Raw genomic sequence first — 22,420 nt, 5'->3', positions numbered from 1 at the left:
CTCTTGGGCAGTACTAGCACATACCTGAGTTAGTTCTGTAAGCCCTTCTCCCCCCCCACCCTCCCTCCCGGTGATTGCCAGTGTTTGTTATTAGACTAAGATATGTAGGGCACAAAATGCCTTTGTAGAAATGCACCTTACAAATGAAATTAACAACCATATTTGGAGTCTGATGCAAGAAAAGGAAAATTGGGAATGAAAAGTAATAAATCCAGGGGTGAGAAATACAGACCAAGTTGGCTATGTCAGTGGGGACTGTGTTTCCCACCACAGGGTTCACCAGTGCAAAGGCATGGTCCCCTGCTGACATAAGGCATGACTGACACACTCACAGTGAGTAGCATGTGAGTGCAGATGCCACTCAGAGGAGGCTCAAAGGAGCATCAAATACAGCCAGGGTACGCGCTGTTTAGGGCTTTTAAAACCGTGCTCTTTAATAATCAACATTCCATTTCATAGCCAACCAGTCCAGTTTTGAGCTGGCTGAATGTGGTGGAGAAGCTGGGCCAAGAAGTTAAAATGGCCCAGACTTTCAAATGAGTGCGCTTCTGCCTGAGGCATGGAGCTGTGTACACACACATGCAGATGCAAATCCAGCTGGCATCCGCACATAAGCGGTGTTATGCTCCTAAATCAGGAGTGCACAAAGTGCATGTACATTTAGGTGTACAGCTGTTTGAAGGTTGGACTAAAATAATTACCAATCCTCATGGTCACAAGGCCATGTGTAGCTGCTACAAGTGCACTCCCTGGGCAGGATTGGTCCTGTGATGTAACTGGAAACACTTCACCTACCTTGCAGCTATGTGGGTTTCCATGGAAACAGCAGGGTTGAAAGCTTTGCCACAACTCATACCCTGACTACTTGCCAGTGACTCTCCTGTGCAAGCCAGGTACCTGACTGCTGGGTGAACCTCCTTATGGTCACATCTCTTCCTAGCAGCCAGACTTCTGTTTTCCCAGGGTGGATGGTGAAGTTGCTCTGACATCCAACAGAGGTAACCAACACACAAATAAGCAAACCTGCAGGCCATGTCAATGTGGGCAGGCCTGTGGGAGCTCTTGTGACATTCTGGGTAAAACAGCAGCAGATTGATACCCAAAAGGACTCAAGCAGCAGCAATGCTGATGTTAGCTTGGAGAACTTGGCCCTTAAAATCATCCATGACTGTGCACTAGTAGCCAAAACAATGACAAACAGCGAAGTGTCTCTGCAGCAGTACCTGTGAGTTTGGATGCATATACCCCAATAACCGAAGTGATATCTGGTAGTGTATAATGCTCTCTTATTCCGGGCTGGAATGGTCTCTCTCGCTGTTCAGTGGAATATGTCTATTCATATACTTAAAATTTTTTTTCTTCAGATATATAGATACTTCCCTGGATTTGACTGGTTCTTCCTTGACACCATCACAATGAGTGGAATTAAATTTGCAAATGATGAGAAGTAAGTAATGACTCTCATCTGTGATCTGACCTGTGAGCCCTTTGAACGATATGCTCATAGATGAGACTGACTAGAATAAAGCCAACACCATGGGAATATATGCCAAATTGCAGTCTCTCTTCTTTTTTGCTGAAGCATTTGGAACTTGCGTAAGGAGGTTTCAACAGCCCTAACTGGCCTTGGGTGTGACATAGGTGTATAAAAGTGTGGGTGTGTCTGGCTCTGTCTCCGGAAACTCCAACACACAACTCAGTATCATTTTTTCTTGGTTGCTTTTTCATTTTTTAATGTAGTTAATCATAGTCTAGGTGCTGTTTAAACCAACAGGCTATTTCCTGTGCAAGGGAAAAACTATCTGACTAGTTAGCTAAAGAAACTGCATAAAAGTGAGAGACTATATGGGTGTCTATAAATACGATTTTTTTGTTGTTGGTTTCTTACAAACGTCTCTATTTAATACGTTGAATAGAACTGTCCTATTCAGAGAGTTAGATAGTTGGAGATTTGGCTGTTATAAACTGACATGATCCAGGCTTTCTCTAATAATACTTTCCACTTTTGTAGGTCTGCCATCAAAGAATCTAAGCACTTTACAAACCTTAATGAATTAAATCTCTCAACACCTCAGTAGAGAAGGATCATGCAGCTCTACAGAGAGGTTAAGTGACTTGCCCAAGGTCACACAAGAAATCTGTGGCATAGTATGAATAGAATCCAGGCCCTCTGTCTTCGCCAATAGACCAGTGTTTCTCAAACTGGGGTGCGTGGACCCCCAGGGTATTCAAGAGGATCCGTTGGCCCTGCTAATCGGCTCCTCCCCCTCCCTCAACTCCTTTCCCTCCATGCCAGTGCCTCCTGCATGCCAGGGAACAGCTGTTCAGCGGCATGCAGGAGGTGCTGAGAGGGAAGGGGACGAGTGGGGATGGGGTGCGCTCGGGGGAGGGGACAGAATCATGTCCAGGGCTACTGGCCCCACTGATCAACTCCTCCCCCTCCGTCCTAGTGCCTCCCGCGTGCTGGGGAACAGCTGTTCAGCACTGTGCCGGAGGCGCTGGGAGGGCGGGGGAGGAGTGGGGATGGGGTAAACTTGGAGGAGGGGGCAGAAAGAGGCAGGGAAGAGGAGGGGCAGGAAGTGGTGGGGTGTGGCCTTGAAGGAAGGGGTGGAGTTGGGGGGGTGGGGCCTGGGGCTGAGCAGGGGACTTGAGGGTCCGTGAAAAAATTTAAATCAAAATGGGGGTCCTCAGGTCGCTAAAGTTTGAGAACCACTGCACTAGACTGTTCTTCCCCTTTCTTTGTAGTAAAAGCACTTTTTCAAAATGCACAGTAATTTCCTTTTATAATAGTAAAAAAAAAAAATCTACCATTTTATTGACCTTACCCTGGGGTGATGAGGTCCCCAGCAAATAGATTCTCCAGTGGTCTTGTTAATCATTTTTTCCTTAGATCATATTAATTGGTGTTTTTAACAAAATCTGAAATGTGGTTAATTTTATGTAGGAATTGTTTGTAACTATAACTTCCCTGGAAATACCACCAAATATAATTACAAAACTTGTTGGTCATAAAACTCCCTAATGTCCCCTATTAAGCACTTTCTGATTAGTGTGTAGTGGAATAGTTTGTTGTTTCGTTACACACGATGGGCTCACTCTTTATTGTTTGAAAAATAAACTCTGTAGCAATCCACTGCGCTGCATATTCTTTTGCCAACTTTGCAGAATATGAATGGGACTCTTATTTATTAGTGGTGTTTGTTCGAGAAGAGGGACAATAAGCCAAAGATAACTGGCTCTATTTGCATTTGAAGGGACAAGTGTTGAATTTGATGAAGCTAGTAGTTTTGATTATTGTGACTGTAGCTTAGCTTAATGGTGATAACATTGTTTTTCAAAGGGCAAGGAGAGATGGGAATTGTTGGCTTCTCTATCATTTCTCACTTCTAAAACCGTCTACGGTAAAGAACTGCTTGTCTATAGACAGGCAAAATATTACTCAGAAATAACAAGTATTCAGAAAAAAGAAAAGGAGGACTTGTGGCACCTTAGAGACTAACAAATTTATTTGAGCATAAGCTCTCGCGAGCTACAGCTTGCTTCATCGGATGCATGATGATGAAGTGAGCTGTAGCTCACGAAAGCTTATGCTCAAATAAATTTGTTAGTCTCTAAGGTGCCACAAGTACTCTTTTTTTCTTTTTGCGAATACAGACTAACACGGCTGCTACTCTGAAAAGTATTCAGAAAGCATGTCTTTCAAAAATGTAACCAGAATGTGAGGAGTGATTAATCCTAAAGTTTACTTGATTATTTTTATTCCTGGTGACAATTGTAATCCTTTTTGCAGTGTAAAATACATTTCCTGCTCGCTGCTTATTCTTCATGCTGAAGATGATCCTGTTGTACCATTTCATCTTGGAAAGAAGGTGCCTTTCTTCAGCTATCATAACAGATCTGCTTCAAGTTGCCCATTTGATAGGAGGGAATAGTGTGTCTTAAACAACCACCCAAACAAATTATTCCATTCTGTTCAGAAAAAGGTAGCAATATGATGTTGAGAACTAGCAGCTTTAATAATTACAGAGGTGCATAAAGTGAGTGGTGCTGAAGGGATCAGATTTTGGGTGGCAAACCTTATCTGTACGTTGAAACAAACTCTCCAAGTATCTGGTACTTGCTAAGGGAAAGGAGTGTGAAGAATTCATCAGCCTGCCAAAAAAAATTTTGTGGGAGAAGTTAGGGGAAAAGTGTTACGGTTATACTAACCCAAGCATGGGAATGAGAAAGAATGAGCACAGATTGACAGAATACCCGTTCGGTTCCTGGATCCAAGGGTTCAAACACTATTAAATTAATTTTAAATAGTTGTTTTAACTAAACTATGGCAGGCAGATTTTACCTAAATAGAAACTTAATTGCAACAGGTCTTTACCAACCTACTGCTCAATTAGTTAGTTGAAAGCACAGGAACTTGATCTCTGGTTATAATTAATCCCATTGTCCAGTGTGGTTTGGGATTTGTTTGTGTGTGCATAGTTATGGTGTTTGTAATTCATATGCGTTATTAGTGGGGCCTGAGCTGCAATCTGCCAACTCATCTCATTCAGGACTTTAGGCTGATTTCAGCAAAGTTAGTTATGTAATAGCTCTCCTACAAAAGCTCAGTTTTGTCCAACTGAATCTACTAACTGTCCTTTGTAAGCAGAATTTTTGTTGGGAGAGTTACTGCATTGTCCATTAGAAGGTGGGTGGGGGGAGAGATGATTAGGTAAAAGGGGAGCTCTGAGAGTGGAGACGCAAAGTGAGAGCCACAGAGATACAGTAGAACTGCAGAATTACAAATGCTTCGGGAACATTCGTAGCTCTGAACAAAATGTTCTGGTTGTTCTTTCAAAAGTTTACAACTGAGCATTGACTTAGTACAGTTTTGAACCTTCTCTATGCAGAGGAAAAATGCTGCTTTTAACCACTTAATTGAAATGAAACAAGCACAGAAAGAGTTTCCTTACCTTGTCAAATCTTTTTTTTAATTTATTGTTTTGGTAGTTTGTTTAACACAGTACTGTATTTGTTTGGGGGGTTTGCTGTCTCTGCTGCTTCCTGATTGCATACTTCCGGTTTCCAGTGAAGTGTGCGGTTGCCTGGTCAGCTCATAACTCTGAGATTCTCTGCATTGCAAAATATATGGTAGATACATATCCCTTTGGGCATCTATTCTGGGACCTTCCCTTTTATCGAATACTGTGGATTTTTTTCTCTCACCCGCCACTTCCTAGTGGATGCTGTATTTACCTTTTTCTTCCACCAAAATCCCCCCTCCCCTCCCATCCATGTGCGTGCGAGGGTTTACACCAAATTACTATGCATCTTAATAAAATAAAGCCCACTGTATCAATACAGCAAGTGTACTTTTAGCCAGCTAGCATTGCAGCACTATTTTGAAAAGCTGTGATTTGTACCTCACTTTTTTTTTTTAATCCTTTCTACAGCTTTATAACATTGCTGCACCGTCTCGGAGTTTCCGTGACTACAAAGTACAGTTTGTTCCATTTCACAGAGACCTCGGCTACAGGCATAAGTACATATACAGGAGTCCAGAGCTACCTCGAATACTGCGGTAATAAACAGGATCATGTTAAATGTATTAAATCCGCATCATTACGAAAGTGTCACAGTGAGTAGGGAACAGATGGATAAAGGTTGTTAGATCAAGGCTGCTCTGAGCTGACTTACAATATGGAATCTGTTCTAGCTATAGACAGTCTACTGTAGATAGTTGCTGGGACCCATGTTTAGTTTTGCCCCCTCAAATTTCTTTGTCACCATAAATGAATCAGAACACACTGAATGCTAGAAACCTTTATAACAACACTTGGCATTTACTAATTTTCATCTTCAAAGTAATATGTAAATATTCCTCATAAGCTTGGCTATGTTCCTGAAATATAGGCTCCAAAAATCAACTTGCAAATCTGTGTGTGTATCATTTATAGGGTGACCAGATGTCCCGTTTTTATAGGGACAGTCCTGGTTTTGGGGTCTTTTTCTTATATAAGTGCCTATTACCCCACCACCCCCATCCTGTTTTTTCACAGTTGCTATCTGGTCACCTTAATCATTTATAACTGTGTATTGTATGTGATTCTATGTGAGGAGAGGGAGAACTTGTATTGCCCTCATTATGAATTAGGGAACTGGAGTCAGAGCAGTGACATGACTTGCTGCCAGAGTACGAACCTGGTTTAGAAGTCAGGAGTTCATGATTTCCACTCCTGCACTCAGCCCACCAGCCACCTCTGTCCCACACTCTTCCTGTAGAAGGTGGGTGTAGAAGGGCTTGTGTACACTTACTGGAGGATCCATGCTGCGGCACTCGATGCATTGGTGGTCGATTTAGCAGGTCTAGTCTTCACTTCACTGCTAAATCAACCGCCGGTCGCTCTCCCATCACTCTCCTGTACTCCACCGGATCAAGAAGAGTAAGGGGAGTTGACAGGAGAGCGTCTCCTGTCGACGTAGTGTGGATCGTGCAGTAAGTAGATCTAAGCTACGTTGATTTGAGTTAACACTATTCACGTAACTCAAATTGGGTAGCTTAGATCGACTTTTCCCTTTAGTGTAGACAAGGCCCAAGGCAGATTTTTCAAAGCTGGGCGTCTAAAGGTAGGCACCTAAATCCATAGAGAGTCCCCTACACAATGGCCTGACTTTGAGGTTTTGAGCACCCCCCACTCCTGTTGACTTTAATGGAGCTGCAGGTACCCCGTACCTTGGAAAATCGGACCACTCCTTTGGATGCCTGCATTTAGATATCAAAGTCAAAAGTTTTTGCTTGCGTCTATTTGTGGATGAGACGAAGGTCTAAACTCTGCCTCCCCTGCACAGGAACTCTATGGGAAGGGCTGGTAGTCCTCCGCCACCCCCCAGGTCACCTCTGGGTGCAGCCCACCATAATGTGGCTGTGGGCGCTCTGGCAGGGCTGTTTGTGCTGCCAGCTGCCACCACAGCTGCAGACCACATATCACTGGTAAATCATTGTCTTGTGTTCAGGCTGCATATATGCAACGTAAACCACTATGGACAAGCTTGCGATAGCTGTAGTTCTTCTTCGAGTGATTGCGCATGTGCATTCCACTGTAGGTGTTTGTGCCCTCCAGTGCACGGTTGTCAGAGAGTTTTTCCCTTAGCAATACCCATCGGGGCAGCAGGAGCACCCCCGCTGCCTCGCTTGCCACGTACAGGTATAAAGGGCCGAGCCACCTGCCCTCCTCAGTTCCTTCCTACCCTCTGTGATAGGTGTTGGAGCTCCCTGTCCTTGCTTCTGCAAGTCTTTAGTCAAATCCTCTATCTAGTACCTGTCTAGTTAGTGTAGTGTATTAGTGAGTTAGCTGATTGACTAGTTAAAATAGTTTTGGTGTTTTGTGTGGCTCTGGTACCGGGTCTAGGTCCTGGACCCGGCACTGGAGATATGCCACACTCTCCGGCTTTCAAGCTTTGCTGCTCTCGTGGTGAGGCAATGCCCAGTAGTGACCCTCACCCCAGCTGCCTTAAGTTCTGGGGCTTGTGAGTGACAAATGTGTCATTTGTAAGGGTTTTAAACCTTGTTCTAAAGAAGACAGGAAGCCACATTGAAATATCTGCCACTGGAATCGGTGCTTCCTCCTCCATCTGAGCGATCTGCCTTGGTCCGGGTACCGAGCAGCAGTATGTACCTCTGGCAGTACCGTTACCGAGAGGCAGGTCCGTGTTGCCGGTACTGAAGAAGAGGCATTGGAAATCAGACTCGGTACCAGATTGTCGAAAGAGATGAAGAGGTTGAGCTGTTCTAAAGACTCAGGAGGGGTCAGAGAGGAAGCACTCTATAGAGCACACCTCTAAACAGGGGAGTTCATTGACTCCAGAGCCCAGTGCAGGCTAGTCGAGACCAACTCCTGAAGCACCTTTGTCGGGATCTCCTTATGCCCCGGTACCATCTACTCCAGAGGTGTCTGAGGCTGCAAGAGAGTTGTTAAACCTCTTGGAGTCGCCCAGCACCGGCATCCAAAATACCATCATCAGCGCCTTCCCCTCTGCACCAGGCAGTTCCATTGGATTCGGCCAACAGGGCACCAATTAATGAGGTGCTCTCTAGGGGGAAGCCACAGATGACAGCTCCCCTTTCTTCCAAGTCCCTTACAGGTACAGCACCACAGTGCTCACAAGAAGAGGCTTCTGCTTCACCAGACTCTGAAGTGGGCTCCTATGTGTCCAACCTAGGCAGTCCCATCATCAGGAGTATGTCAGCTGCCTGCTTTTGTTTCAGTCTCAGTACCTGCAAGGGGCTTATACTGATTGCCCCAGTGTGGCCCTGTCAGCACTGGTTTTCACAGTCAGTCTGCGATTCTCACTCCTGATTTACACAGACCTCATTTCACAGACTCAACGGCTGCCTCCTCCATCCTAATCTTCAGGCCCTTCACCTGACAGCCTGGAAGCTTCCTGGTTAGTATCGGCAGGAGAGTCTTGTTCTAGAGTGTGCAGGAGGTGCTACTGAATTGTAGAAAACCATCAACTGGGACAACTTGCCTTGCCAAGTGGAAGAGGTTTTCCATCTAGTCAAGGCTGAAAGGGGTCTCTCCTAGTCCAGTACATGCTGAATAGAAGCAAGAATATCTTCTGTATGGCGGGCTGTTTCGCTCAGTCAGGGTACCCCTAGTGGTTATACCAGCATTTCACCCCGCTGTGGACAACCACTTCCAACCCAATGGCAATAACTCTTTAATGAAAGTAGCATTTCTAGTACCCACTGTGTCAGTCAGGAGAGTGGGGAGTTGAGGGAACTAGTATCAGAACCTCCAGATATGTTTTTACGTAGATAAAATCTACCTTGATCTTCCCCATCCAAGTTTTCTTATGCAAGTGGTCTCCACTTTTTATGTCAGCCAAGCAATTTTCCTACAGATCTTTTCCCCAAATCCTCACGGTAGTAAAGGTGAGGAGAGACTACACACTGCAGACATCAGAAGAGCTTCAGCATTTTATCTGGAATGGACTAAATATTTCAGGTCTTCATTTCAATCGTTCATTGCATTTGCAGACAGAGTGAAGGGCAGGCGTGTTTCCACACAAAGAATTTTGACATGATATCCGGTTTTATTCACCTGTTGCCAGCTGGCTAACGGAATCCACTGGATAGAGCACTTGGTCATTCAGCTGGATCCCAAGCAACTTCTGTGGCATTTCTGGCTCAGAAGCCATATTAGACATTTGCAAAGCAGCAACCTGGTCATCCTGTCACATGTTTACGCCCCACTACACCTTCTCTCAACAATCTAGAGACGATCCTGAGCTTGGATGAGTGGTCCTCCAGCCCGTTCAGATAGACTCCGAGCCCATCTCCAGGGAGACTGCTTGTGGGCCACCTACAGTGGAATGGATATGTGCAATTACCCCAGGAATTAAAAAGGGTTACTAACCTGTCCATAATTGTTGCTCTTTGAGATGTGTTGCGCATGTCCATTCTACAACCCACTCTCCTTCCCCTCTCTGTCGCAGTCTTGCCCATAGAAAGGAATTAGGGGAGTCAGAGTGGTTAGGCCCTTTATGCCTGCATGTGGCAAGCAAGGCAACAGCGAACGCTCCTGCTGCCCCAGTGGGTGCTCTCAGGGGGGAACCGCGGACGTCTGTGCAGGAGAGGGCACAGACACCTACAGCGCAATCGACATGTGCAGTACATCTAGAAGAACAACAGTTATGGACAGGTAGGGAACCATTTGTTCAGTGGAAATGCAAAAGTACCTGTATAGGGCATTTAAGAGGTCATCTCTGTTGCTCTGTGCCCAACTCTCTCTTAACTGTTGGGACATTCATAGTCAGCAGTGACTATCACATTGGGAAATCAGGCTTCCGGAGCCAGAGTGAGCTTTACTCTGTAGGACTGTTCATGATGTTTTATCAGCAGGTCAGATCATACAAAGGAGGGCAGATACTCTTCTTGATAGACCGGGGGGTTCCTGTTTGCTTTAACAGGAGAGCTCTGTGCGCGGGAGGCCTGCTCCTTTTGAAGTCAGTGCAGAGACGCCCTTCGGGAATGTCTGCGCTGCCGAGTGAAAGTGACTGTAGTACGGCGCAAGCACACGATGTTAGCTGTAATCTAGCTACCACGTGCACCGGTAGCAGCGAGGGTGTGGTGGCATGGGCTAGCAGCCAGCGTACAAGCCCTCCAGGAGCCTGGATCCATGCTCAGGTAGCCCGCCTGGGCTGATGCCTATGCTAGCTAGGCTGAAGCTCCCACAAGTATGCCTACCTGTGCTACAATCACACCTTCGCCGGGAGCATAGTCAGACACCTTGGTTTTAACGGGCTGTGCCTCAGACCTGAGAGGAGTGTGACCTGGTTTTGGAAAGTGGCAGAGTGGATTTGTCACTGTTGGTTTCTTGTTTTCTTTTCTAGGGAATTCCTGGGAAAATCTGAACATGCACATCATCACTGAAGACTGGCTGCTTGGTAGCATTAAGGTTCTTTTTGTTTTTTCTTTTGGTAAGTGTGCCATTCTTTAGTGCTTAGCACTGGCTAAGCCAGGAATTCCTTCGTTTGTCCTGATGCATACCCTTGGAAATCCAAACTCCCACATCAGTGTCTAAGACAGTAGGAGAAGAAAGAAATGAAGTTAGCTGGCTTCTGTTTTAACATGGACAGAAAAACAAACAAACCCATGCACCAATACCAACCCATTCAAAACTTGAGCACAACAAAGACCTACCAATGCAGCATAATAATTAAAAGAACAGACATTCCTAGAAAACATGTTTTGGGACAAATGGTATTCCTTCTACATTTAAAAACAGCGTAACATTTTGGATCACAAATGGACTGTGATTTACCCACAAAATGGTGGCTGTGACCATCTTTAAATATTGCAGCTGTCTTGCTTCAGTTCCAGGGTGTTTCCTTTATAGAATATATATATTTAGTTCATCATTTTCTCTCAATGGTTATAATCAGGAAAGTGCTGAAGATCATGGGGAATATTGATGTTTTATTGAAATCAGTTAACTTTTAATTTGAGGTGTACTGCAAAAGCATAAGGATACTTGCAAGACAAACACATTTTGAAATAAAAAGGATGTTTTTAAAAAAGTAAGACACAAATATTTAACGTGATGGGGATGTTGTAACACTTTTCCATTCTCCCCCCCCACCATGTCCTTCTTTCTGAGTATCATTCCCACTCCATACATGCACACCTCTGGAGTATTCCTTTTCCCCCTTCCCATATACCTTTGGTAGGAGTATTGGTACCTTAAGTGACTTCAACAGACGGGATTTTACTTTAGAGAAAGTTTTTTAATTTTTTTCTGAGATTTCCCCTTCTCTGAATCATATAGGCCTAGAATATGTAGGAATTTATTTAAACAAAAAAGTCTTCCATTCTTCTTTAAGCATAAAGAGACACAAGCACTTTCTTGGGGATGAGAGGACAGAGATCCGTAAGAAATATGTTTTAGCTCCAGTTGTCAGGCACAAAGGGAGAGGTGAACTTGTCACTTCCTTAGGCAGAGCAATTCCTGCATAACTAAAAGCAAGCAGCAGTAGATAGTTACTAATGCAAATAAACTGTGGTTCTGTTTTATTCTTTATTCCCCACACCCTGTTTTCCATGCCCTGGGCAAAGACTCAGCTCTCCTGTTTACACGGAATACACCTGGTTCATCTGTGGCCTCAGTCCGTCTTTCCTCATAGCAACATGTGCTGTCCTGGATGGGTGGCTGGCCATGCTGGGAGGCTGTAGATTCATAGGGCCCCACTCCACTGGGGGAGATGCTCAGTGGAAGCTTCCTCCTTGTACAGCGGGAAGTGATGCGCAAGCTGCTCTGTGGTGGAAGGTTGGGCTGCCGGCTGTGCATCCCTTTATCATAACCCTTAGTGAGGCACATCACAGGTGTCCCCGTTCTGTTGTGCCTCCCATTCCCCCACTCCTTCCCTGACTGCTCCCACAAAACAATTCCTGGTTCAGGACTCGCACCTCCACCCCCACTAGCATGGCACAGCGGTTTGGGGCATGTGGGTGGGAGAATGTCACGTGCTGGACAATGGGAGCTGTATCTGGAGAACCCAATAAACTGGGGCTTTTCAGGGTACTCTAGCCTTGTTTGAACTGGCCCTAACAAATCATCCCATGTAATACTCGGTGTAATAGTTTTAGTTCCTAGTGTTCAGAAGTGAACCTTACAGCCTTGAGGGGTCTGTTCTCTTATGCAGTTGTATAAGGCGTAGTGTAACCAGTTCAGCATGCATCCAACTTATAGCTACAGGCTCATAATAGTTACAAAGCGGACAGTAGATTGTCTGCCGTAGTATGGTTATACTAAGGTTTTGACCCATAACACTTCTGAGCTAACTGTGACACTTAAATTCTATTTTATGCACTTACTGATATTTATTGCACTGACAGGACAGAAACACTATTTGGCTCTTTGCAATTCAGTCTCTACATTCCATCTAATGCTGCTGCTGTCATCTGACTCATGTTAAAATATAAACTTAAATGAAAATGTTGACTCTCCTCCCATGTGACACAGATTAGATTCCAGAGCATGAACCAGTGCAGTTTATTTCAACATACATTCCAGTTAATTAGGCCAGTAATGTGCATTGATTGAAATGTTTATCTAAAAATGTGTAGCTTTAATAAAACTTCTGATCACTCCACTGTTGACTTATTGGTCTTGTTTTTAACTTGGAAGAAAGGAGAGAGCTCAGCTTGAGGCAGAATTTAATGCCTCCCTTGGAGCTGGCAAAGCTCAGATCCATCAGTGAGTTTCCAAGCAAAAACTGCGTACATCGAAGTATCTCTTGGCGTCCCAAACTTGTTCGTTGCTTCTAAAGGTACTCTGTGCTCCTCTGATGACAAGTAGTGCTGGAGAGATGATCAGAATGTGCTATGCCATCGGTTCTCCGGGGGGGCACGTCACAACACCTTCTTTTCGTGGGGTTGGGGGTCACTGGAACGTTTTTCCTGGTGTATGAACAAACGGGGAGGAGTGCTGGGCTATGCCAGTGAATGTCATAGGGGGTAAAAGAGGGGCTGTGATGGGTTATGCATCAACCTGTAAGTATACAAGGCATGTAGTTAATATAAAACCATCTGCGGACTCAGGACTTTCCCACTGACCCTAGTTCTGTTCTCGCCGTGGTTCTAGGCCCTGATAAATGAGTGTAGGGTAGGAATTAGAGGGAGGGTGGCAGTTTATCCAGCCAGCAATCTTTGGCCAAAGCCGACAGCGTAGGCATGGAGGCTGGTGGGACCAAAGTAGGCACTGCGGGTCCTGTGTTGGTGAAGGGGTGAGAGCTCTTGGCATTGGCTGCCTAGTGCGGGTGTGAACCTTTGGGCCTGGGGGGGGGGGGGGGGGCGGCTCTGTTCTCCACCCCTCCCTTGGACCGATTGTGACCACACTTATTCCTTTGGGTGGATCTGGATCTTTGGTCTCCTGAGTGGCTTTCAGCTCTAGCAGCTTCTATCATGTTTCTTGCCTATTTCTATGTGCATTATTCTAAATCTGCCCCTCAGCCCTGCCTTCTAGGTGCTTTGCTGCAGGGGTGACATGACTTAATTAATACCCTGCTGAATTCCCAGCCTGCTGGGGGTTGTTGAGCTTGTCACTAGTATGTGTTAGCACCAGAGCTTCTTAAACCATGTCATTGGCATACGGGAGATGTGTTGTATAGCCAGAAATGGCTTCCGCAGGGTGGCATCAGGGCTGCCCTAGACATTCTGGTGCCCCACGCAGCACCCCCCCTGCCCCCCCTCTGCGGGCAGGGGGCTGGCCCTAGGCCTCTGTGGGGGGACAGGAGCAGGGTTGGGGGCACAAGGGGGAAACTGCCCCCCCAGCATGTGCCAGCGGAGTGGGTTGGGGCCAGGTCGCTCCACTTCCTGCTGCCCGGTGATTGCAGGGCAGGCCCGACCCTGCACTCATGGGGTGGCGGGAAGTGGAGTGACCTGGCCCCAGCCTGCCTCTGCTCTGCTCCTCTGGCTCCCGGCCTTGGGGAGCAGAAAGGAACCGCCCTCCAGCACTCACTGGTGGTGCGGCTGGGAGCTGGCAGAGCGGAGCGACCAGGCCCTAACCCGCTCCAATTCCCATCGCCTGGTGAGTGCGGGGGCATACCTGACCCCTGCTGCAGTCCCCCAGGACATAGCTTGGGGAAGGGGTGAAGTGGAGGTAGGGCTGGGGCAGACCAGGGGTGGGAGCTTTGGGGAAGAGGCAGAGCAGGGGCAGTGGCAGCTTTCCTAGCTGGCTGCTGGAGCAGCATGCAGATGCGTAGGGCACCAGGCAATTTGGTGCCCCACATTTCCTGGTGCCCTACGTAGCTGGTGTATGGGTAAGGATGGTCCTGGGTGGCTAAGGGGCGGGGCGGGGGAGGGAAAGCAGCATCAGGGATTACTTAATTTGCTGAGCCCCCAGTCAATTTCTAAGGTTTATATTATTGTGAGGTTATCAGTACGAGAGACCAAGGATTTGAACACACACCAGCTGGGCGTTTTGATTGTTTTAATCAGTTTCCAATGCACAGGTGAGGAACACAGATTCACTACACAGATTAATATCCATACTTCATGCCAGCATGTTGAAACAATACACTAAATCTATTTCCATGTCCCATTAGAGGCAGATACGGAAGCAACTGGGATGCTCTAATTTCAAAACCTTCCACGTTCCTGCTCAGTACGAGTTGATCTGCAGTTCAGATATCCCGGTTCATGGAACACAGACTATGAAATGTGAGTAACGCATTGACAATCCAGCAAGTACTCCGCCTAGTCCAGATCAACACAAAACACAATGGAAGTAGATCAGCAGCTGCATGCAGATGAAGTACGGTACATTCGTTAGCAGAAGTAGCGTTGTATACTCAAGAAATTTGACAGCATTTAAAAATCCTAGAGCCACAAGATGAGTGAGATAATGCTACACCAAGCTCTTCAGGTCTTCTCCAGCTCTGTGTCACTCAGAAGCTCATGATCCATTAAAAGCCATTATTTCACCCACCTTGTCTCCCCACGATTCTGGGTCTAACATGGCTGCAACAACACTACAGTGAAAAACTGTTAAGTGGACTTAAGGGTTGGTCTTTTTGATCATTTAAAGAAGGGGCTGTATTTGATTTCAATGCACACCGAAAGTGTAACCCCTTCCTCGCTGAGAAGTGATGGGCTTAGTCCCTTTCTTTGCTCATGGGCATAGAGACGTGATGTAAGTTAACACATCAATGGTCACAGCAAAAGCGTGCCAGCCCTGACACGGTGACTTAATTTCAGGTGTGCTATTGCAGATGAGCTTTCCCAGCAATTCTGTATTCGGCAGTCAGCTCCTGGGCCCAGAGCCTCACCTGTACTGAGGTTCCTACTGACTGTGCTTGTCCTGGCTCCACTCGTAGGGGAGAAGGAAATGCACGGGGGGAGGCTTGGCGAGGACAATGCAGTTATCGTATCAGATCGCTTGGTGCTGATGGGCTCGCTCTGGGTGAGCTGGGCCAAGGGAGACCATGCAGGAACCTGGCTCTTCCAGCAATAGGAGCTTCAAGTTCCAGCAACGCATGGGCCGTGATGGAGCCCAGCTGTGGCTGATAACATACCATACTTCCCTGGGCTGTGGAGGCCCCTTGCTGTAGAGCCCATCCATACTGTTCCAGGCCTTTTCCCCTATCGGACAACGGGGGCAGCCGCTGAGAGCACTGGGGCTGTCATGGTCCCTGTAGCAGGGGGTTGCTGCCTGCCAGGCTGTCCTGGCCCTGCCTTATAGCTCTGAGCAGCCTGAAGGGCTTTGGGGGAAGTGACTTGCCTGCTAGCTGAGGGTCCCAGCTTTGGGCCTCTTTCCTTGATGGAGGTGGTCTGGTTGGTAGCCAAGGCCCCAGGGCGGGCGATGGCTTGTTCTGGGCACAGGTCTCACATTCAGTTGGGCCTGGGTGGGGTAGAAAAGGGGATGCAGCAGTTCTGTGCAGGAACAGGTCAGCGTGGCCAGCGAGGGCCCTTGGCCAGCACAGTAACTGCAGGGCCCTTGGCCAAAGGGAAAGTGACAGTGTCTTTGTCCCTTACTGCGGGGCCAACACCTGCACCAACAACAAAAATGAATCTTGGGTTCAGGCGGGGCTTGGGAAGCCGGGGGAAGCGCTAAGCTGACGGGTTCCTCTTCCCCCTGTGCCTGGGGGTTGGCACAAGGCCGCGCTAGTGGCCACATGCCTCAGAAGCCATCCAGCCCTGCCATGCTATCTCACAAGCACAGCGTTTACAGGCTGGTGCTTGCAAGTATTTCTTCAGAGACCAGTCAGCCCTTCGGCCAGCTTGGGCCTTGTAGGCGTTACAAAGTGGAAACAGGAGCGCAATCCAGGCCCAGCCACAAACTGCTTGTTGAAAGCTAATACAATCTCACATGACTTCACAGCAGCTCTACAAACACCACTTGGATCAAGATAGTGCCTTAGACAGGGACCTATAACAGCTCCAGGGGGCACCTCCATATTTCATTGCTGTCTGGAAGCTGCTTTTTAATTCAAACTAGGTGCGGTCTTGGTAAGGAAAGCAGCTGGTTTCAATCTTGGCTGAAGTCCAGTAGCTGCCCCCTTTCAGCATGAAAAACACACCCCACCTGGGGCTGCAAGATGCAGAAACAACCATGAGGTTAGGGCTCAGGTGTGCTCCAAAAGCCCCCTGCTGTGCGCATACAGAGCCTGTCAGCTCCTTCTGCAAGTTTTCTACAGGGCAGTTTAAAAATAAATAAATCTCATTTCTTGATCATTAAAATGGGCCTGCTGGCTAGTGGAGTTTAATCCTCTTTTACCCAATGCAGCAAAACCAGACACTTGGCTAAAGTGGGGTCATTTACCTTTAAATAGGGAAAATGACCTGTGTTGGTTCCACTCCTGCTTCACCTAACCCGTGTCCCAGCTCTGACTGTGGCTAGAAGGTGTAAGAACCCAGGTGAGGCCCCTAGCAACGACTGGTGGGGTAGGAGGCGTGGGCAGGTTCAGACCACGCTGGCAGATCATCTGAGCAGGGTGTTCAGCGATCACCCCCTCTATAGAGATTAGAGCAGCTTTTCTACGGAAGGGGAAAACAAGAATTTCACTAAGTGCTTGGCCTAGCATGGGATGTATCTTCAGGAAGCCTAGGCAGCCATTAGCTCACTCAACACGGTACAGGACATGCAAGTTGGTTAAATGAGTAACAGACAGAATGGCCTTAGTTCTAACCAGGTTTCCTGCTGCTCCTTTTGTTTTACCTGTTTTCACACACAAGGCTTTAGCCAACATCTCTCCTCTCTGCTCTTATTAAAAGCACCTTCCTCTTCTCCCTGGCAAATGCCCTATTTTATAGATTCCAGCCCCTCAACTGGTGTTAAGTTCATCTGTGCAAACCTAGCTGGAAACCAGAAGCACCTTAAGCCTGGATCAACCAGACACACATTTAGTGCCAAGCTTAATCCCTGGGGATGTTAGGTGGGGGGATCTTCACAGCTGATGGCTCCACACCCCAGATTTCTCTGGCATACTCGGTGATCGTCCTGTCGCTGGAAAACTTCCCCGAGGAAGCGATGTTCTTGATGACCTTCTTAGTCCACTCTCTTGGCTTCTGTAACGAAGATGAAAAGGCAACATGAAACCGCATGGGTCACAGCTTTCGGAGTGTGACTTGGAGCGAGCTGCTTCTGGGCTGTCCCCTCCCAGTCACTCTGCTCCTGGTTGGAACAACAGCCCTGTACAGACTGCCCCGCTCGCTAGCACGGACGGGGTCAGAGTGTGGGGCAGGCAGCTTGTTCACGCTTTGCTTTGTGAAAACACAACCGCATCCACTACTGCTGCAGCAGGGTTCCTTACGCAACAGAACAGAGAGCCAGATAGGTCATCTACTCCAGCGCCCGGCCAGTGCAGGTCTATTCTCTTGTACATTTATTTACTAGCCTTCTGGCCAACATACTTCTAATATCCAAGGGATGGGGTCTCCACCACTTCCCCTGGAGCAGGACGGTGGTTGAGGACAGCTCTGCACTAGAAACTTTTACCAGTACTTTTTGTCAGAAGCTGGAAATAGGCGACAGGGGATGGGTCACTGGATGATTCCCTGCTCTGTTCATTCCCTCTGGGGCCCCTGGCATTGGCCGCTGTCGGCAGACAGGACACTGGGCTAGATGGACCTTTGGTCTGACGCAGTCTGGCCGTTCTTATGTGCAACAAGTTTCGGTGACACTTCTAAGACAGCAAAAGCCCTAGTGCAGATGTAGTTATATCGGCACGAACGGACGTGCGCTGGGCTGGTTATTTCACTGTGTGAGCTGTACCGCACATGCTGTCTCTGTCCAAGGAGGGTTTGCCAGCAGGGCTACGCCGGTTTAGCTTTGCCAGCAAACCCGTGAGTGGAGATGAGGCCTTCGCGGTCACTGTCGGTGTTGCTGACCATCCAGCCCCTTGCTGCAGTGCGTGGTTCTCTTACCCTGTACAACTGGTCAACGTGGCCTTGACACTCCATGTAGGCCTGGTAGTCGGCAAACACTTTAAATCTGAAACCAAAGCAGAGGAGAGTGAGATGCGGAACTCAAGCCTGAGTCAGCTGCTCAGATTGGTGCGAAGGATCAGGGACGATCAGGAAATGTGCCGCTGGGTTTCTCCAGCATTAGGAACCGACACAGCCCTGAGCTGCTGAAGGAGCCTACGTGGCTATCGCAGACTGAAGGAAACTGGTGCTGTCTGCTCATAACCCAGTCCGTGCCCTGTTTCTTGGCTCTCGTTTCCCCCGTGCATCTGTGAGTGGCAGGGAGATGAATCCATGGTGTTAGCCTGGTACTGGTGTTCCCCGCTCCCCTGCAGAAGCCCCAGGTGCAGGGGTGGGGAAGCGGGGTAGAGGGCTGCAGGTCCAGCGGGGCCCCTGGAGCGAGTTACTGCACGTTGGCACCGGGGAGGGATTCTGAGGGCAGCACCGTGCCATGGGTGCAGGGGCGGTGATGCCAGGCAGGGAGGCAGAGATCCTCCGCAGCAGCGGCTCTTGTCTTTAGAGAATCGCTAGGAATCCAGGGCTGCCCCCCTGCTCTCTTCCAGGGTGGGGGGACCAGCCCCCGCCTGCCCCCCGCAAGCCACCCCTGCTGGAAGGAAGAGAAGGAAGCTGGCTTGACATTCACGGCGTTTTACCCTCCCCGGGGCAGCAGTACCCCAGGCACAGGAGGGTGGGGCCCTGGCCCAAACGTGGGAAGGAGCCTGGACCGCAGCACCAGGGTTACAAGCGCAGGGAAGGCCCCAGTCACTCACTGCGGGCCGGCTGCGTCCGCACGAGGAGAAGGGAACCAGTGGGTGAGACCGACGTGCACTGGGCCGGGCCTTACGCCTGCTGTGACAGCTGCACACTAGCGCTGGGCCCAAGGGCCAGCCGCTGCCCTGGGCTGGGAGTCCAAGGCCAGAGCACGGGTGCAGCGTGAAGTCCAGCCCACTCGGCTCCGTGAATGGGGCCATCATGGGAAGGGGACCGGGGCTTTCACAAAGGGGCAGGTTGGACCTGGTCCGACGTCCTTAACTGGACTCCAGCTTCCATGGCCACCCGACTACATCTCCCCAGGCTGGAGACGGATGGGGAATATTGCACCAGAGGATCACAGGGGCTTCCATACCGGATTGGAACGAAGGACCAAGTTCACTGGCTCCTACCTGTCGTGGTTCATCAACATATTGACGAGATCCCGGAAGCAGCCAGGGTCTCTAGGCGAGAAGAAGCCGCTGCTGAGCTGGTCGATGGCTTGTCTCAGCTCCGGAATGCGCTCGTAGTATTCCCTAGCATTGTACCTATGCCGGAGAGACGCGCACGCTGCAGCCGGCTCCGTACGGCTCGTGCAAGCCCAACACTAAGAGCCACGTTCTCGTGGCAGTGGAAGGTTCGCGCCTTCCCCCAGCAACAGCTTTCAGGGGAGTACCAGGGTTTGCACCCAGCGCCGCGGGTCCTGCCCTCGGCTTGCCAAGGCAGCGAAGTGACTGAGCAGCCGAGGCCCCATTTCCAAAAGGGGCTTTTTGACCAGGGCTCTGCTAGCAGCTTGCTGGGATAGCAACAGTGGTGGTAAGCAGGGATTTTTTTAAACCTATTTTGATACCAGAAAGACTTGTCCTTTTGCCAGGCTGGCTTATCTTGTTTGGGGGAACTGGGCTGAACTGTACCAGCCCAAGGACCCAGTCGCTGGTCCAAGCTGTGCCGGCATCAGCTGTGTGCACAGGAGGGGGGTTTGTTAGCGTAGCGCTACCAGCCAAGCCTGAAGGATTTAGGAGCCTAAGGACCATTGTTCAGTGGTACTTCAGCGCTTAGAGAGGCTCAGTGTGGTTTTTAAAAGTGCCTGAGCATCTAACCCCCCTTGGTTTCAATGGGAGTTGGGTGTGTCAAAAGTCCTACTAGGTACCATCTTTAGGTGCCTAAATCCCTTTGACAAATCTGGCCCAAAGTGCTGAGGTCACGTCTGACCAGGGGATGCAGGTGCTCTTTGGAGTGTCACCATGTGTCCACACTGGCCTTTTCCTCAATGCCCTGCGCTGATGATGCACTGGGGCGGGCTCCTCCATGGGGTGCTGATGCCACCAGGCTGCGAGCCCTGGGCCCTATCCTCGAGTTCAGCTGGAGCAGGGTTTGGAGGCGGGGACCTGTCTCCGTTCATGCCTCCAGGCTTCCTCCCACTGGCGGGGTTGCAAGGGTGGGAGTTTAAGAGCTACTTAAGCAGACCTGGTCTCTCTGCCATTCCAGCCCCTCTGCGGGGGGCAGGACACGGGACCAATGTTCCCTCTAATTTCTGACAGGCCGTGTGCGCAGAAAATGTCTCCTGTGCGCATTTTTGTGTGCGCGGGGTTTAGGATCTGCGTGCACGCGCACAGCTTAGAAGGAACAGTGCCCGGGACGCGGCGCTGGCCCGGACCTGCTGGATTCCATGACGCAAGGGGACTGCGTGCGGAGCTGGGTGTGGGGTCGGTTTGATTTTTTTTTAGCACATCAGAGGTGAAAACTGATGCTACAGCCCCGATCCGCTGCAGCCACGTACCCCAGCGGCCACTGCCGCTTCCAGGAGCGGGGCTCATTCCCCAGCGCTACGCAGGGGTGGGGGAAGTCTCACCCAGCAACCTCTGCTAGTTGCTCCTTGGCATGGCTACCCACTGCAGCAGACGCATGATGGTCAGTGCCCTAGACCAGGCCCTAGTGCCCCTGTGCCAGGGCCAGAATGCCACACGGGGGCATGAGCAACGCTCCACGAGTCCCCGGCTCTGAATCCAACCAGAGCGACCTGCTCCTGGCAGCTATTCCTGCTCCACTCCTGTAACGCTGACTCGGACCCAGACCCGTCTCCTTCCCGCACGCAGCTGCACCTATCTCGCCCTCTCCCCTTTCCACACAACAGCTCGCGTCCTTCCCCCAGCTCCCGCTCCGGCCCACGGCCAGCTTGCCCTGGAACGCCCGGGGCAATGAGGGGAAGAGGGGGGAGCTAAGGACATTCTGGCAGGGGGCAGCCTGGATCTCCCGCGAGGCTGTTCTACAAACCCTCGCTTGTCTAACGCCTCCACGTCCTCCACCCGCATGCCGAAGATGAACAGATTCTCCTCGCCGGCTTCCTCCGCCATCTCCACGTTGGCCCCATCCATGGTACCAATGGTGAGGGCCCCATTCAGCATGAACTTCATGTTCCCCGTGCCTGAGGCCTCAGTGCCGGCCGTGGAGATCTGCTGGGACAGATCGGCCGCGGGAATCACTGCGGGTAGGGGGGAAGGAGGCAGTTAACAGGCCGCTGTTCTTTACCCCTTGTCCCAGCTCTTACAGGGGCCAGCCCGCAGGGGCTGGCCCCGGCTGTTGGGGCCAGCTGGCTAACAGCCCTGTGCAGCTCTCTGCCCCGCGGAGCCAGCCAGGGACAGGCCCCTCCCTCCAGTACAGGGATCGAACAGCAGTGCGGGGCCAGCACCGCGGCTCCTACGCACCCCTGCCCTGCTGCTGGAACGGCAGCTCCTGGGGCCTGCCCAGTCCCCAGCGGCTCCGCTGGCCCCATGGGGGATACAACGCAGGGTGCTCAAGCTCAGGGCACCAGCTAGGTGGAGAGCCGGCCAGGACCTGGGGGAGAGGGGCACAAAGTCACCTCTGCAGCCCAGACCCAGAGCTCCGCAGCCGAGGGGCTGGGCCGTCATCTGCAGTCAGGCTCTCCCAGGCACTCAGCGCACACCCCCATCCTCACCCGCTCCCAGGAGCCACTATCACCAGCCAGGAGCACCACTGACAACCCCTTCCTGGAGCAAGTCTCTTCCCAACCAGCACCAGGAAACCAGGATCCAGCCTGGTCCTTCCCCACAGGAGCCTGGGGTAACGTGCAAGTGGAAAATCACGTGGCTGGTGATGGCTGGGGAGGTGAATCCATGGCTGGGCGCCCGAGGACAGGCAGCCGGCTGTGTCAGACCAGGAGACCCCAGAGCAGCGCTACACATGGGCGCACGTTCCTGGTTCAGG

General features: G+C 49.9%; 2 protein-coding genes across 3 annotated transcripts in view; one reads left to right on the top strand and one right to left on the bottom strand.

The window, feature by feature from the left end:
• The window catches only part of ABHD12 (abhydrolase domain containing 12, lysophospholipase), a 54,222-nt gene extending 41,589 nt beyond the window's left edge, over nucleotides 1–12,633 (top strand). For both annotated transcript variants that reach the window (XM_037896373.2, XM_043544215.1), the window contains exons 10-13: nucleotides 1,365–1,447; nucleotides 3,791–3,869; nucleotides 5,433–5,560; nucleotides 10,375–12,633. In XM_037896373.2, the coding sequence (XP_037752301.1) occupies nucleotides 1,365–1,447; nucleotides 3,791–3,869; nucleotides 5,433–5,560; nucleotides 10,375–10,414 (330 nt within the window). In that variant the 3' untranslated portion in view covers nucleotides 10,415–12,633. The remainder of the gene's footprint in view (nucleotides 1–1,364; nucleotides 1,448–3,790; nucleotides 3,870–5,432; nucleotides 5,561–10,374) is intronic.
• Nucleotides 12,634–14,456: 1,823 nt separating this feature from the next.
• PYGB (glycogen phosphorylase B) overlaps nucleotides 14,457–22,420 on the bottom strand; it is a 41,473-nt gene continuing 33,509 nt past the window's right edge. Inside the window, exons 17-21 of the mRNA XM_043544214.1 lie at nucleotides 21,470–21,677; nucleotides 19,609–19,743; nucleotides 18,407–18,473; nucleotides 16,730–17,548; nucleotides 14,457–16,647 (exon numbers count right to left, since the gene is read on the bottom strand). Of these exons, the coding sequence (XP_043400149.1) occupies nucleotides 17,396–17,548; nucleotides 18,407–18,473; nucleotides 19,609–19,743; nucleotides 21,470–21,677 (563 nt within the window). The 3' untranslated portion in view covers nucleotides 14,457–16,647; nucleotides 16,730–17,395. The remainder of the gene's footprint in view (nucleotides 16,648–16,729; nucleotides 17,549–18,406; nucleotides 18,474–19,608; nucleotides 19,744–21,469; nucleotides 21,678–22,420) is intronic.

Source organism: Chelonia mydas, chromosome 3 (assembly GCF_015237465.2).
Source record: "Chelonia mydas isolate rCheMyd1 chromosome 3, rCheMyd1.pri.v2, whole genome shotgun sequence".
Classification (NCBI taxonomy): domain Eukaryota; kingdom Metazoa; phylum Chordata; order Testudines; family Cheloniidae; genus Chelonia; species Chelonia mydas.
Note: the sequence above shows the minus strand (reverse complement) of the source record. Positions and strands in the feature narration are given on the sequence as shown.